Source organism: Phoenix dactylifera, unplaced genomic scaffold, assembly GCF_009389715.1.
Source record: "Phoenix dactylifera cultivar Barhee BC4 unplaced genomic scaffold, palm_55x_up_171113_PBpolish2nd_filt_p 000554F, whole genome shotgun sequence".
In the NCBI taxonomy this organism is placed as follows: Eukaryota; Viridiplantae; Streptophyta; class Magnoliopsida; order Arecales; family Arecaceae; genus Phoenix; species Phoenix dactylifera.
This window is the reverse complement of record NW_024067961.1, coordinates 1-16396: the sequence shown is the minus strand read 5'-3', so window position 1 is coordinate 16396 and position 16396 is coordinate 1. Positions and strand designations below refer to the sequence as shown.

The 16396-nt window shown below is 41.1% G+C and overlaps 2 protein-coding genes across 2 annotated transcripts; one reads left to right on the top strand and one right to left on the bottom strand.

Moving 5' to 3' along the window:
- The first annotated feature begins 2070 nt into the window (after nt 1–2070).
- LOC103708394 (beta-galactosidase 6) lies at nt 2071–13816 on the top strand. Its single transcript, XM_008793295.4, is given in 25 exon segments — nt 2071–2570; nt 2682–2777; nt 3213–3325; nt 3427–3493; nt 3602–3694; nt 3786–3929; nt 4035–4123; nt 4348–4453; nt 4570–4657; nt 5284–5402; nt 5815–5979; nt 8306–8523; nt 8625–8734; nt 8914–9023; nt 9295–9402; nt 9827–9934; nt 12797–12835; nt 12837–12920; nt 12922–13010; nt 13099–13123; nt 13125–13184; nt 13187–13405; nt 13407–13439; nt 13521–13535; nt 13537–13816. Coding segments are annotated over 25 exon segments (2556 nt in total). The 5' UTR covers nt 2071–2405; the 3' UTR covers nt 13630–13816.
- Nucleotides 13817–14974: 1158 nt separating this feature from the next.
- LOC120106518 (rhomboid-like protein 19) lies at nt 14975–16308 on the bottom strand (the record flags this gene model as incomplete). The annotated part of the gene is made up of 5 exons (XM_039119458.1): nt 14975–15028; nt 15437–15574; nt 15661–15863; nt 15968–16110; nt 16251–16308. Coding segments are annotated over 5 exons (576 nt in total), but the record flags the coding sequence as incomplete, so codon positions are not given.
- Between the last annotated feature and the right edge of the window lie 88 nt (nt 16309–16396).

Here is a 16396-nt window from a genome sequence, read left to right as displayed (position 1 = left end):
TGCGGTAGCTGGACTAAATAGGATGTGACTTAATACATTAATAGGCTGATCTGAAAAAAGAGAGATGATCACTAATTCTAGACGGATGGGAATGCACTTGCTGGTGTTCAGATAGCAACATCCAGGTTCGTAGCGTCCACTAAGCTGGTTGCTTCCTTCGATTGAACTGAAGTTCATGTGCTGGGGGTACATGTATATAAAGTGGCCGCTGGCACTTTCCTAGCCCTCCATTTTACGTCTCGCATCTATCAAGAATGGTGCGGATGTATTTTACCATCAACCGTAGGCGCACCGCGAGGGGGTGGATGCAGCCGAGCCGTGCGTCATGATGGAAGATATTGATAAAAAAGAGAGCAGAGTTGGAAACCATTTAAAGGAGAAATTATTGCGCGCTGGGTCCATGTTGGTGCACGTCACCAATCACTGACATTCACTGTGCTCGTGCGTAGGTTTCGTCTCCGTGATTGACCCACGGCAATGCACCGCGACGATTGATGGATGCACCATCGTGGCAGTTCATGCAGGGCACCCAATAATTTTTCCATTTAAAGGGGTACAGGTGTGCCGAACGTTTCGCATGGACAAGCACCGCACCTGCTACGCTCATCACCGTCCGTCACTCTTTGGAGTGGGCGCAACAAACACACACCCATTTTCTTAGGAAAAAAAAGCACGCACGCACGCAGCCATTTTATTAGAAAAACAGAACACACCCACCCTTTTCTGAGCCTCGCTTTTCCCCTGACGCCCACTAAAAGAAAAGTAAAAAAAGATTAGCTCCAACGAGACAAATAAGTCGAGCAGCGTCGGCACGCGTACGAACGTCTGAAGGCAAGCCGCCGGTGGCTGTCCCTTCCCGAACAGCAAACAGCCTTCCTTCCACTGCAGTCGTGGCATGATTGAAACTAATGGCCTCTTATTACTCTACATACCCATTTACATTTCCCATTGGTGGTCCTGTCTATCCATCTGTATCGTTGGAATTGCCCATTAATATAATTTCAAGATAGCTATGGTGTAGCATAACAACTGTTATTTTAATGTTATTCAAAATAGTTGTTGCTACTAAACAAAGAAATACAATTATTATATTTGTGAGAAAAAAAAATTATCCTAAATTAGAATTGGCCATTTGGAGCGTATTAGTATAATGTGTACTATTTTATTATATACATGACAGAACACAATAATACAACCACTCTCTAGGGGTTGTGTTGAACATTTTCAATATTTTAATTGTTCATCTACTATAAATTTTTTATTTATATTTTTTTTGTTCAAATCATGCACCGGTATTAATATATTTTTTAATCTAAATCTCCATGTCAGATGATGGTACGATCTAATCCTTCATGAACAATAACATGATACAAATACTACGTCTTCGTTACTTTTCGTCATATTCAGCATCATGAAGCAAATAAGAGCTTCATAGCAAGTACACCGCGTTATTCCCAAAAGGAAATTAAAGAAAATAAAAAATCAAGCATGAGGTGAAATCTATTATGACGGTAAACAGCGGCTGGGGACACGGGAGAGGGTTTCATAATTCCATTTCGGAAGCGATCATCGGAAGCAGCAGGAGCTTTGATTTTGTCATGCGTGTCACGTCGCTGGTGAAATGCTGTTTGCTGATCGAGCAAAGACAGCCGAACCTGCAGCGGAAACAAAGACGCCGAGGAGCAGCAACGAGCCCACACGGCCGGTCCCTCTCGAGCCACCGACAGGTAGCATAAGTCTACATGCGGTATCCAAAGATCCGATGATCCTCGATCGACTCATCCCACTTGCTCCGCCCGCACAAAAACTTTATGCGTAGAAACTCCTTTCCCCTGTTTTCTCGCGTACCGCTCCCAGATACGACACGCCGCTCGACCCGTTTCTCCTTTTCGCTGCTGCCAGATGCGTTCCGTCTGCGGCGTTCTGCTGGCACGCAGACACCGACTGTGGCTTGTTGATGCTGCCAAAATCACAGTAATAAATCGGGATATATATATATTCCCTCCCTCCCTATCTTCTCCTTTTTTCTTAATCTCTCAGGTAAATAGTACATGTTCCTGTCTCCTCCCCGGCCCAGCATTCCAAGCCAAGAAACCAGAGAAGGCAATGCTGAAAAAACCCGCATGAAAGACAAGAAAGACGGAATAAGCTGTGGAGATGGATTGCTGAGTTGTGAAAGCAGAGGATAAGTAATTGATGCCACCACACCAAGTCACGGGTGTCTTTTACTCTCTCTCTCTCTCGCTCGCTTTCCCCCCACAAGCGACTGCTGCTCGAGCGCACAATTAAAGAATCGACTAATCCCCCCATCCTGCTCTCTCTCTCTCTCTCGTGACATTCCTTCCTTGTTTCTTTTGCTATTCTCTTCTCTTTTCCAAGACGCGCGCGCTCGCACTCATACATCAATGGGAAGGGCAGCAGCTTGGCGGAGGCCTTTCATTTTCCTTGTTCTTCTCCTTCCATTGTGCTCGGCGGTTGATGTGACGTACGACCACCGGGCGCTGGTGATCGATGGGGCTCGCCGGGTGCTCATCTCCGGCTCCATCCATTACCCCCGCAGCACCCCGGAGGTGCGGTTTGCTTTCTTGCTGCTGCTTTCTTCGATTCATCGTTAGCCAATGTCTTCCGCTATCTACTGAAGAGGTGCGGAGGTGATGCTGGAATTGTTGGAATTTATGCAGATATGGGCGGGTCTGATCGACAATGCCAAGAACGGCGGGCTGGACGTCGTCGAGACCTATATCTTCTGGAACCTCCACGAACCCGTCCGGAACCAGGCAACCATTTTTACCCGTTCTCTTTTTCCATTCCCTCCCCGTCGATGGCCTTCTTGATTCCAATTCTATAATCAATCTTTTCCTTGGAGTTCTTTTTTCTATATATGGTTCACTTCTATTACGTTGTGAAAAAAAAAAGAGGTCTTGATTCTCCTTTTTTTTTCAAAAAAAAGAAAAAATCATCCTTCCGACACTTGGAGTTCTTGAATCTGCTCTATCCTTCCGGGTCTGTCTTTTTTTTTTTCCTTTTTCTTGTAAAAAAGGATTGGTTTCGCAGTTTCATCTTTTACTTCCATTCAGACTCATGCTGATACTCTGTTATGGCTCCGAAGTCCATTTCTTGTTTCTGTTCCTTCTCTTTTTTGTTTTTTGTTTTTTTTTTTGGATTTTCATCTTCTTTATAAAACGAGATTCTTCTTTTGCTTGTAAAAATAGTACGACTTCGAAGGGAGGAAGGACGTGGTGACGTTCGTGAAGACAGTCGCGGAGGCCGGGCTTTACGTTCATCTCCGGATTGGCCCTTACGTCTGCGCCGAGTGGAATTACGGGTGAGCACGGATCCCTCCACTGATTTCTCTTCGTTTCCGTCTGCCCCCTTCGAGTAAGTTGTGGTGATTTGACAGCAATGGCTCTGCAATTCTGATGGCAGGGGATTCCCGCTCTGGTTGCATTTCATCCCCGGGATCAAATTCAGGACCGACAACGAGCCTTTCAAGGTTCGCACGCACCACCCCTTCCGAAACCATCCGATCCTTGATGCCTTCGCTTCTGATTGTTTGGTTTGTTTGTATTTTCTTTTTTTTCCTCTCCCTTGTGTTTGCTAGAGGGAGATGCAGCGCTTCACGGCGAAGATCGTCGATATGATGCAGCAGGAGAAGCTGTATGCATCCCAAGGTGGACCCATCATCTTATCTCAGGTTAGCGGACCTCCGTAAGCGACTCCTGTGAGGCCTTGCGCGAGCACTTTGATGTTTATAGGATGATATTTTTTATTTTTTGGGGCGGCAGATCGAGAACGAGTATGGGAACATCGATGCAGCGTATGGTTCGGCCGCCAAGCCTTACATCAATTGGGCCGCATCCATGGCCACCTCTCTAGACACGGGCGTGCCCTGGGTGATGTGCCAGCAATCCGATGCCCCTGACCCCATAGTAAGTGGAACCTTGCACTCTCCCTACGCCACTCTTTCTGTGATGTATAAATATTTCCGTAGCTGTTTGCTGATCATCATCGACGCATCAAAATCTTTTTCGCAGATCAACACTTGCAATGGGTTTTACTGTGATTCATTCACTCCGAACTCCGACAAGAAGCCCAAGATGTGGACGGAGAACTGGAGCGGATGGTAAGGCTTTTCAATCCGTTTCGCTTTCCAGTCTCTACCCAGCTTTCTCCAGCATATTGTGGTGCCGAATCGTGTGATGCATGAACCTTGCTTGATCCCTGTCCTTTGGAAGAAGCAAGGCCTTTCTAACTACTAACTACTTCTTCCAATTCCTGCTATACTTCTTTTCTGGCGTATCATTAATATGTCTGCTAAGCTTCTCGTATTTACTATTTTGCCGTTAGGTTCCTGTCTTTTGGTGGTAGAGCGCCATATCGACCGGTTGAGGACCTTGCATTTGCTGTCGCCCGTTTTTTCCAACGTGGTGGTACCTTCCAAAACTACTACATGGTATTGATGCCCGCTAGATTATTATGTTGGTATCTTTTCTCCTTGCCATTCTGCAATCTCCTCAACTAGATCAGAGAATCACGGATTTTTTTTTTTTTTCATTATGTTTTTACCAGTATCATGGTGGAACCAACTTTGGACGCACATCTGGGGGGCCATTTATTGCCACGAGCTATGACTATGATGCTCCAATTGATGAGTACGGTAAGCTTGCGATCTATAACCTCCTTGTCCTATAAGAAATTCAGTTTTCAGGGACTTTCTTTCATCCTAGAGACTTCTATTGTTAGTATCTCGCAAAGAATGAACTGGCATGGCTGCAAACAAGTTTACACCAATTGAGTCTGACCTGATGGAGAGGTTTTAATTAGGGCTGCGGTGATAGTATAAGCTTGTTCGATGGAGATTTTAGGGATGTCATGTTGAGGGCAACAACTTGCTTATTTGGTTGTTTGCGTGTTGAGAAAGACTGGTTGGTGAAAGGAAAGGAAACGTATATGATACCTAGAGGGGATATAAATTACCTGGAAGTGATCGAGGATACAGTGCTCTATGTTCAAATGGTTAAGGTGGGATTCATAAGGCTGACTCCAGATAATTGGGACTGCACTGCTGATTATGGATAACTCCAGAGATGTATAAGTAATGTCCTCTTTGTTAGCAGATTAAATAAAATAGTTCAGAAAATATTGTCGATTTTGTTAAATTATTTAAAAATATACTTGAATAAACTTTAGTTTGTAAATATCACATGCTTTCCGATATATGGAAACTAAATTAAAACATCTTCAGTTTTTTCGGGAGAATTTCTCATAGTATGTACATAACAGGAATTATTAGGCAACCTAAGTGGGGTCACCTAAGAGATCTACACAAAGCAATAAAGCTTTGCGAAGCAGCATTGGTAGCAACAGATCCAACAAACACTTCTCTTGGTCCAAATTTGGAGGTCAGTACACTCTTCTAATATTTGTGGCATGTAATTAGGTCTTTATGTTGAAGATCAATACTGCATGTTTTTTATACGTGGCGTCTGTTAATAAAAATATATCTCTTGCCTATAGACAGCAGGAAATCATATTCAGGCTTTATGGAAAATGAAGATAATGCTAAACATAAATGCTATTTGTGTGTTGGCAGTTAGGAAACTAGTATTCAAATTGTCCATGAATATACTGAATTAACAATAGCAGCACTAACTGGTGCTGGTGTGCTACTAAAGTGCTTCTTGGGTTTGTGCAGTGATAATGTCATGTTTCAGTTATTAGTTCTTCTTTCTTCTTTCCCCCGTTTCTTAAACAATAAAAAATTTGCAAGATTTTTTTTTTAAGATGATGATGTCTGACCTTTTTCTGCACCAGGCACACGTGTACAGGGCAGGGTCAGGGGTCTGTGCAGCATTTCTTGCCAATATTGGCACCCAGTCTGATGCAACTGTTACTTTTAATGGCAAATCATATCATTTACCTGCATGGTCTGTGAGCATCCTGCCTGATTGCCGGAACGTTGTCTTCAATACTGCTCAGGTATGTCTTCAACAACGCATGAAGAATCTGTCATTCTCTTAGCCAACATATGAAGATTTTCTTGACGTACAATTCATTTGTGGCGCATGCCATTAAAAACTTATATTTTCACAGACTTTGGTGAAATGATAATTCTTGTTTCTTGCTTGCTTTTTCTCTTTAAGTCGACAAACAGACTAATTAAAACCTACAGACTTCAGTAAGTTCTCAAAGTAAATCTATATTTCAAAGGAAACTCATTGCTCCTCTCTTAACTCCTTTTCTTATTTTTAGCCAGAGATACTAATGAAAATGCTGTCCCATTTGCTTCCCTACAGATGTGAGTAACTCATTTGTTGCCAAATTTTTCCAGCGATGTACCTATATCTTTTTGAGAGGGGATCAGTAAGAGGGGCCTTTAAAACTTGCCATTTGAAAACCAACTCCAGCAGTAGCATTAGATTCCTAACAATTTTAAGTCTATTTTATTAGCCCAGTCCAGATCAATCCTGATTCCATACGTCTCCAAGGTCAGCATGTCTTGCATCAAAAATTGGCTCCACAACTGCCTAACAGGGTCTACCCATTTATCTTTGTAAACGAAGACCACAGCCACTTAGTCTCTGTCCTTCCCTAAACAAGAACCAAAATTTATCTTCTCCTGTCTGACCAATGCATTTCCTCTGTTCTTCTCATCCCGCACAGATGTTTCATTTTGCAGAAAGTGATCTCGTATTTGTAGTAATTATTCAAACAAATTTCTACTCTCTTGCATGCTCCCCTGAAATACAGCCTGATTCCTTGCTAGCCTTTAGATTCAATAAACAATGCTAAAGTCACAGCCTTCTTGCATTTTACTTATCTTATTTACTTAACCAATTCTTGCAAAGATCCATGTCTACCTTTTTTCTGGAAGCCAACACTTATCATATAGTGGTATTTTGACCTTTTATATTGGCTACTCTCCATGTAATATGTTCAGCAGCCTCATCAAATTCTCATATAGTGCTATTCAAACCTTTTCATATTGATGCATCTCCATGGAATATGTGAAGCATCTTCATCAAATATTCTAAACTCCATCTAACTTCTATCTAAAAATGGAGATATCTTCCATAATGCTGCAATTGGCATTTTATTTTGCAAAAGCTTCCATAGCAATATCCTAATTTTGGCTACTCATATTCCTTAATACCTTCCCATAGCCCCATATTTGTCTAATCTAAATAGCTGACTGATCTATGTACAGCTGTACTCTCCAATTATGCATCACATATAGCATGCCTCACCTTCATCCTTAGTTGCTGAAATAGACAATCCATGTTACTTTTTCAATATCTAAGATTCTTGAAATTTTCAACACATTGCAATTCATTTCTATAGTACGAAAGTATTAAGTCTCAGCTCTTTCTCCGCCCTTAGGATTTCCATTGGCTTGCACTACTGCTGATTGTTAGTTAACCTTACCTTTTTCCCATTTCCTGGTGCCCATTTGGGACCACTCCACGGACTTGAAATTAGTCTAACAAGCCATCCTCCCTCCCCATCCACGAACAACCTTTTAATGGATCATCATTTGATAGAGCTCCTTTTCGGTCATAATTTCCTCGAACAATTTGGCCGTTCAACTCTCTAACCACTTTGATGAAGATTTTGAAAAAAATGCAATACATCTCTTGAAAGCCTGATCTAATTTCTGAATAGTTGTTTATTCTTGATAAGCTTGTGGACAGTTTTAAGGAGAGGATAATATTAGGGTTAATGTGCTAGAGTAGTCTGGGATGTGTGGATTCTTGTTAGATGTGGCTGGGAATTGGTATTTACTTTGCATACTTTTCTTCTGCATCTTGTTGCATTGGTTTTTGTTTATTAACACCATAAATATTTCACAAAATTTTCTATTTAATATGTTATGAAATAGAGGGAAAGAAGGTACCAGGCATCAGTCTTTGAATTGATGATACAAGTCAGGTTGGCTCCAATTTTGTATTAGCTGGACCTGCACTGTAATCTGGAAAAGTCATAGAAAGATCGAGATTTCATTCATGTTGGTGGCAGTCAATCTGCCTGTTTGCTGCCTTAGTTTCCCATATGTTGCCATTTTTGGATTGTCTGTACTTATCCCTATTGTTATATAAGCACCAGCATCAGCAATGACTAGTACACTTTCTCGATTGAAACATGTCTTCTATTGGCTTCTCTCTTCGTGTGTCTCCCTTTCTTTATATTTTGGCTATATTTTGTTGCTCATGACCAGGATGTCAAATGATATATATAGACTGCATTTCTTCTGTCAGAAGAAGCTCTTTGGATCCCTTGATCTGATACAATATTGTTTCTCTGACAGATTAACTCTCAAGCTACTCATTTGGAGATGAGATATCTAACATCCAATAGTCAAGATTCAGATCAACCCATTGATTCCTCTAAAGCATCTCAATCAGACTGGAGTTTTGCCGTTGAACCTGTTGGTATCTCAAAGAGCAACGCCTTCACAAGAAGCGGATTACTGGAGCAGATAAATACTACTGCTGATGTTAGTGATTATCTATGGTATTCAATAAGGTGTGGAGAATATTTATCTAATTCAGTCTGGTGTCTCATTATGTGGCTATGCAGGTGACGCCCTCAGTTTTTTGTTTATGGTTTCTTTATTGTTTTTGCAGAATTGATATCAAAGGTGATGAACAGTTCCTTTCGAATGGTACTCAATCTAATCTTCATGTGGAATCACTTGGCCATGTTGTTCATGCATTTGTGAATGGGAAACTATCAGGTGACATATGTCAATGCATCCTGAAATCTAAGCTAGATTAGGCAAAATAACAGCTTATCATATAGTGAACTCGCTTTTCTCCATTTGGTTTTATGAGGAATATAATCATGATAAGTGGAACTAATGCTCAAATTCTGTGTGTGCTTATTATTTATTTATTTATATTGATCTTTTTACAGGCAGTGGGATGGGCAATAGTGGTAATGCAAAGGTCACATTGGAGAAGCCTATCACACTTGTACAAGGAAAGAACAAGATCGATCTTTTGAGTGCAACTGTTGGCCTACAGGTTGTACCAATCCAAAGCCAAGATGTTTCATTAATTTTCACTTTTGCAATTGCTGAAATGGGTTGATAAGATCATTCTAAAGAACTGTGGCTTATACTAGTGACATTGGATGCTGTCTCTGTTAAAGTGCTTCATCTAATTTTGTATTCATAATCTGTCATCTCTAGTGTTAAACTTTCAGTCTATATCTACAACATATTTTCAATTGATTTATATTCCTAGTGTTTGTGTGCTTATTTTATTCCTTTTCTTCTTCATTTATTTTTTGCAGAACTATGGTGCATTTTTTGATTTATGGGGTGCTGGAATTACTGGTCCTGTGAAGCTGAAGGGCCAAGATGGCACAAAAGATCTATCTTCAGATGAATGGACATATCAGGTCTTTCTAGTCTTGTTGTTATTGCATGATACGTATGAAAATCCTGTTAAGTTTTTTTTTCATGAGCAGATGATAGTAATCTGCAAGGTGTACCTTAGACATCTTATAAGTCAGACATTCACTGCTGTTGCTTACTTGGATACAACTTATCCATGTCGCAGCAGGTTTTTTTATTCAAGTAACCTATAAACTTAATATTAACCAAGTCATTTGTGGCTGAATCTGCAACCTCAGTATTTTTGTCCCTAATCTTGAATCTATATAGACAATGAATTGAGATTTTTCTGTTGTTTTGCCACATTATTTTGTTGCCATATCATGGATATTGCCATTCCCAAGGTTAATTAAGGAAAGCCAATACATGCTTCCAATTTGAACTAAATGAGATCTTTACAGAGCTGAATCTTGGATTTTGCTGGTTCAGATTGGACTTAAAGGGGAAGAGTTGGCTTTGTATGATGGCTCTAAGGATTCATCACAATGGGTCTCACAGCCTACCTTGCCGAAGGGTCAACCATTAATATGGTACAAGGTCAGTTTTTTCATTTGTTGGTGCTTTATCTCAACTTCTTTGTTGCAGAAGGTTTTACAGATCAAAGAAATTATTGAAGCTCCCTCATCTTTGTTATACATCTCATTTTCCATCACTTTGTCTTCTCCAACTACTATAATTATATACACACACACACACACACACACCCTGTTGCCGCTGGGAATTGATTCGACCAAGACGCGAGTTGCCTAAATGGCTGCAAGGCTCGGACGATTGGCTGTTCAGACTGTAGAGGTTGGTCGAAGGTCATGATATGCCTCATAGATGGTGCAGTGGTGGTCAGTTTGCTCAGATGGCAATGGCTCCAACACTGATCGCTCCTGAGATGGAACTGGAAAGAAAAGACTATGCTTGGACCTTTGCTCTGAAGTCAGACCCGACTTGAAACAACAAAGATGAAGAAATTCTCTTGCTGGATAATGTCTAATGGGGGATCCTCCGATGTCTAAGTCAGTCAAACTCTTAGAGAATAGTGGATGTGTTGTGAGAGTGGTAGAGCAACAACACAAGGGCATAAAAGGGCTTGAGAGTACTTACCTAGAGGGTCCTTTTGGATTGGTTTGTATAGGTGAGGGTCGGTGCTCATCGCTGAGAAATTAGACATGCGAAACGATCGTCTTTGGTAGCCTAACGCATGTCCCGAAAGTCATGTGCAGGCGTTTCACTCATGTGTCACACTCCACGCCTCTCGCCCATGCAGTTAAGGAAACTGTTTGCCATCATAGCCGAGGTGTCGCTAACAGGGAAAAAAAATTGAAATTCGAAGAACTCTCTGTGTTTTTGGGCTGGCCATGTGACGGGTTTGAATGGTTGATTGGAGGACATATTATATAATATATATATATAGAGAGAGAGAGATACCTCTTGAGATTCGTGCTTAGCATTAAATAAACTTATATTCAACGTTCGCCATACCTTACCGAACCGAGCGGTACGGGGCATACCGTACTGAGTAGTACGGGGCGTACCATACCGAGCAGTACAGAGGATGTACCAATACTCGGTATGTTTGAACCGACCCTGTACCGACAAAATTATAGCGTGGCACCGGGCACAGGGCCCAATACCGAGACGGTGCACCTTGCTTTTATTGGTTCTATATTACAAATTTGTGAACATCTATTTTGACTTATAATTGTTTAGCTAACAACTACTTTGTTTCTATCTAAAGATGGCCAGACTATCTGATATTTGAATTTTCTTGAATTATACAACACAATTATCTCCATATACTTAATCTTATACCAAGAAAAAAAACTCCATCCACTTAATCATGTCCTTTTATCTTGGTATACGTTTTATAAGTTGATAAGTTATGGTAGATACATGCGCATATGTAAATAAACATGCATCAAGTCGCACAACAAACTGCTTTTGGTATATCAAACCTTGTAAATTAGCTACCCGTTGGCTATGTGTAACCTTTTTGGTGTTTAGAAGTCTTTTTACTCTTCATGCATTGAATCTATGAGTAGTTGCTTATGAGCCATAACTTGTTGATTCATACAAGCAGAGCATTTCTGTAGCATCTTCAATGAGTAACTTGGAGGTTTTTTTTGGAAATTTTAATGTCATCACCAGCAGCATCTATAAAATTATGTCAGGCATCTGTAATATCTTTTTGAAAGGCTGGTAGTTTTACGAGCCATTGACGAAACCCTTAAAAATTCCAAGTTGTGACCAATGGATCACAAATTTGACAAATATTGTCAATTAAGAAGTTTTATTTTTAGAAATCCTTGCTGAAAATAAAGAAGTTCTGTCATACTTGTGTTGTATTTTCATGAAAAGATCTAGATTTTAGATTTGGTGAAGAAAAGTAGATTACTTGCTTTAATTCATCCAATGTTCTTTGGGTAGGCCATCAATAATTAGTATAATAACATAGAAAAGGGATCTAAAGAAATGTGAAAGAGACTCTAGGAGGGGGGAGGGGGCTAAAGGTAAAAATAGTCAGCTTTGTTTTTGTAAATATCAGAAATACTCTATCTTTACACCTTGATAAAGGAAAACGTTGATGCTCACCATGTATGGGAATTCCACCTAATTCTTACTAGGTGTTAGAGCAGGAAAGAAGAATTGTGCCGAGCACGGAGGTATTGTTCCGCTTTTGGGTTCGGTCACGCTCGGGCCTCTTCAGCCTCTTTGGGTGTTGTCACCCCATGCTTTACCCTTTTAAAAAGGCGCCTCGCGGAGGAAGGGGTATACCCCTTTTAATAAGGCACAATGCTTTCCCACTACTCAACCGATGTAAGACTAGTCCCTGGCTCCTCCACCCCAAACACTAGCCCCGCCGAGCGGAAAGGATTCGTGGCGGGTCTATCGGGGGTCCACGCTCTCTCCACCACAACACTAGGAAACAAAAAATAGTATACATACCCACTTCCTGAGATTGAGATCTCCTATGCAGATTTGAGATGTAACGAAACCAAGGAAACCAAGTTTTCTTGATCAGATCTGGAGATTCACATATGCAGCTGACACTTGCTATTTGCATCTGCCCCCAGTAATTCTTCCCACCATCTTTTCAGTCTCTTGATAATCTGATCTTGTCTCTCTTTTACTGTTCTGTTCACTTCTAATAAAATATTCATCATTTATGACAAATAAAATGGAAGAAAATCAAAATAAAGTGATCGGGTTATCTACATAATTGTGCCATGGTTCTTAATTTTGCATGGGGCCATAAACTGCATCTCATTTACAGAAATAAATGTGCTTACTTTTCCCCTTTCTAAGTTCCGGTTGACTTGCCGTCCATGATGTTCTTGATTCACATAATATCTGACTTATGGTGTTTCAAGCTCTAACCTCTAACTGCTTGTCTCATTTCTAATAAAGACAAACTTTGATGCTCCTGAGGGCAATGATCCGATCGCAAATAGACTTCAACTGGAATGGGAAGGGTGAGGCATGGGTGAATGGGCAGAGCATTGGGCGCTATTGGCCAACATATATCTCTTCGCAGAAATGGCTGTGCCACATCATGCAACTATAAAGGGACTTACAATTCTGACAAATGTCTAAAGAATGTTGGAAAGCCATCACAGCTTATGTAAGAACTTGCAGTCTCTTGTTTCAGAAATTGCTGCTTCCCAGCAACTTCAAGGTCCATTGTTGAAATATTGTTCTCATGCAAACAGGTATCATGTTCCTCGTTCGTTTATTCCAACCAGGCAGTAATACACTGGTTCTTTTTGAGGAGATGGGTGGAGATCCAACCAAAAATAATCATTTGCTACAAGGCAGACTGGAAGCTTATGTGCGCATGTATCAGAATCACATCCATCACCCATAGATGCCTGGATCTCTTCACAAACAGAGGTAGAGAGATTGGGGCCAGTACTCCACTTGGAATGCCCATATCCCAATCAGGTCATATCTTCGATCAAGTTTGCAAGTTTTGGGACTCCACATGGCTCATGTGGAAGGTACAACCATGGCAATTGCAGAAAGTGATAGCGCCCTTGCTGTTGTGCAGCAGGTATCCAGGACTCCATTCTCTTCATTCTAGTGGATGTTAACCATTTAGGAACCTTTGCTTAGTCTTGACATTTGTGGGCAGGCTTGCATCGGGGCCAAAGAGTTGCGGCATTGGAGTCTCGACAAAGATGTTTGGGGATCCGTGTAGAGGAATTACTAAAAGCCTTGCAGTTGAAGCTGCATGCTCTTGATAGGAATGCTGCTGATGGGCGCCAAACCAAATGGGGGGCAAAGCTTCCCTTGAAGGTGCACACACGAGAAAAAGAGGAAATGTGTTGAATAACAATTGAAAAAGATCGAAGCATTAATGATGAAATGGAAATATCAGATTTCACAATGCTCTCGCAGTTTCTAAAAGTTCATGGATGCATTTTTTTTTCCCCACTTTCTGCTGAAAATTATACGGCATTCATGTATTGGCTCGCTCGTGCATGTAGGCTTATCTTTCGAGTGGACACGGATGGTCCAATGAAATAAGTTGATCCAGTATATTAGTGGTATAGATCATGTTAATAATATATAACACTTTGCAAAGTTGCAGTCCCCTCCATGGTGTGGCAAAGCACTCGAAGTCCTTTGGAGGCGGTTAGCATATCTCCTTGGACTGCATATCGAAGCTAGTCGTATATCATCATGTACTTGCAGCAAAACACAGCAGAAATGGAGATGTTGTGAAGGAACCTCCAGGAAGTCTCGTCCCGTCCAACCGAAAACACCCAACAACCCACCGAATAAAAAACCTACCATTGTAAAGGAGATCATATAGCAGAGCCTTTTAGAACATGCCACGCAAGCACATTTTCGCATCTCGAAGCGTATCTGAAATGGAGACGGCCCCTGGTCTCGCATGGTCATCGTTTTCATGCCTCCCCTCGGATTCCAACAACCTTGTCGCCATGTACGAGATGATCCATCAAGGGGGGCTTCCGCTGCCGACGCGGGAAACAAGTTGGGCCGCTACCTTAACCTGGCTCCTCGATAACTCGGATCACGGCAGCGAGAACGGCCGAGATCTACTGGTTGGTGGGAGGCAGAGGAGGAGGAGGAGGAGGAGGAGGAGGATAGGAAAGAGGGGTTGAGGCTGGCGTCGAGCATGAGCTGTGATCGCGAGGCTGGAGGAGGTCGCAGCGAAGGCGGCCGGGCGGTGCTGGTTTTGATTTCAAGGTTGACATCCCACACACGTACCTTCAACACTCAAAAAAAGGTTGATCATTCGTGGGGATAAGAAAAGCTACCTGTGCTATCAAAATGCTTTTCCGTCCACCGCCTGCATCATGTTTTTTAAAGATCGTCCTTCAGATCTTGCCCATAAAAATATTAAGAACAATACAAAAGACCCATTGCAAACTAATGGGGGTTCTTTGCACATGAAGACTGTAGCCAACTGCGCCAGCAAAGGAATAATGCACTTCTCCAACAGAACCTGTTTGCAAAGACATACAGCAGTGGTGAGTGAATTTATTCAGATTCCTTTATGAGCCTCTCAAACATTTTCGGCAGCATTTTCCATGCGATATAACATCTGTGCTCCCTGTAAACGGCTACTTTCTCAGCTGCTAATCTTCTTCCAGTGCCCTTGCTCCCCGTTCTCTGCAGCATTGAGCCAAAAAAGCGTGGGGGCGAAAAAAAATTAGTCTCAATTCTCATAAGGTGAACAAATCTACGAACTAAAACATAAAACTTGATTAACTGCCCAACAGAATGCTTTGAAAAACTTTGAACACATCACGGAAAATAAAAAAAAAGATGAGCAACTATAAGAACCATTTTGCTCTCCTTCAGTTTTCACCAGTTTACATTTGTTAGTGTTGCAAAGGATCAGCATGTTACAGTTTTCGAGCTGCAAGTCCAATGCAAAATGCTAAAAGATATGAAGATTAGATGAAGAGAAGCAATGCCCTTTTGATTATCATGTGATTCCAAAGTATCAAAAATCGATACATAAAGAAGGAAATGAAACTGAAGTTAAAAAAAAAAAAAAAGCCGACAGACACACACCTTCTCCTAGATGCCTCAATAGGACCTGAACCAGGCAATGGGGTCCCACCCAATGTATGACCTCTCATTTCTGAGTAAGTTTCCGATTTTCCACAAAGGGCCCAATCAAATACTGAAGCAATGGGGTCCAAAATTGGCCTGCAAGTGTAATTACAAAAAGCACAATAAGAAAATATCAGCTAGAAGATATTCAATGAGACCTAATGATGAGAAGTGAATCTTACCGCAAAAATTCAGGAAAAAAACTGGAGAAAGAAAACTCATCACTTGGATCCCCTTTAAGGCCTGTTTCAGGTTTCTTTTGGAAGTAACGCAGGTAAATCCAACTCATATAAATGCCAAACAGTATAGTTGGAAGATAAGATACAGATTCTGTTGTGAAAAAACTTATAGCTACTGAGACCAACGCGACAATAGTTGGCACCCACTGGGGAATGTAAGAAAAGCAATGACAAATACTGAATCAGCCAAATCCCCAGGAAACATTATCAAGGTACCAAAAATCTTTATTTTCTTCAAAGGTAAACATACCTTTGCTTTGATCTTCAACAGAAAAAATAGACTCAACTCCTGATCTGGTATAATTTGCTTAATGCCTACTAGAAATCCTGAGAGAACTCCATGGAAGCCAGAAAGAGGTGTATAACTGTAACAAAAGAATGCGAAAAAGAAAACTCAGTGGTCATGGAGGTTAATAAATATCATGTAAATGCACAAAATACAGATTTTACATAGATAAAACAGACTCTAATTGTAACCAATCTCAATCATATAATTGTCAAAGCAGGATGAGGACACTGATTGCTAATATTACCCTGCTGCAAGCGTTCTTGCAGAAAAATACCATGCCAGCATATGATGCAAAGCAACCACTACAATCAAACTTAGATGATTAAAAAGCTAAAACATTCATGTAGCACATTGATAGTTAATGTCTGCATGTTGTAGGTCTTCTTGCAG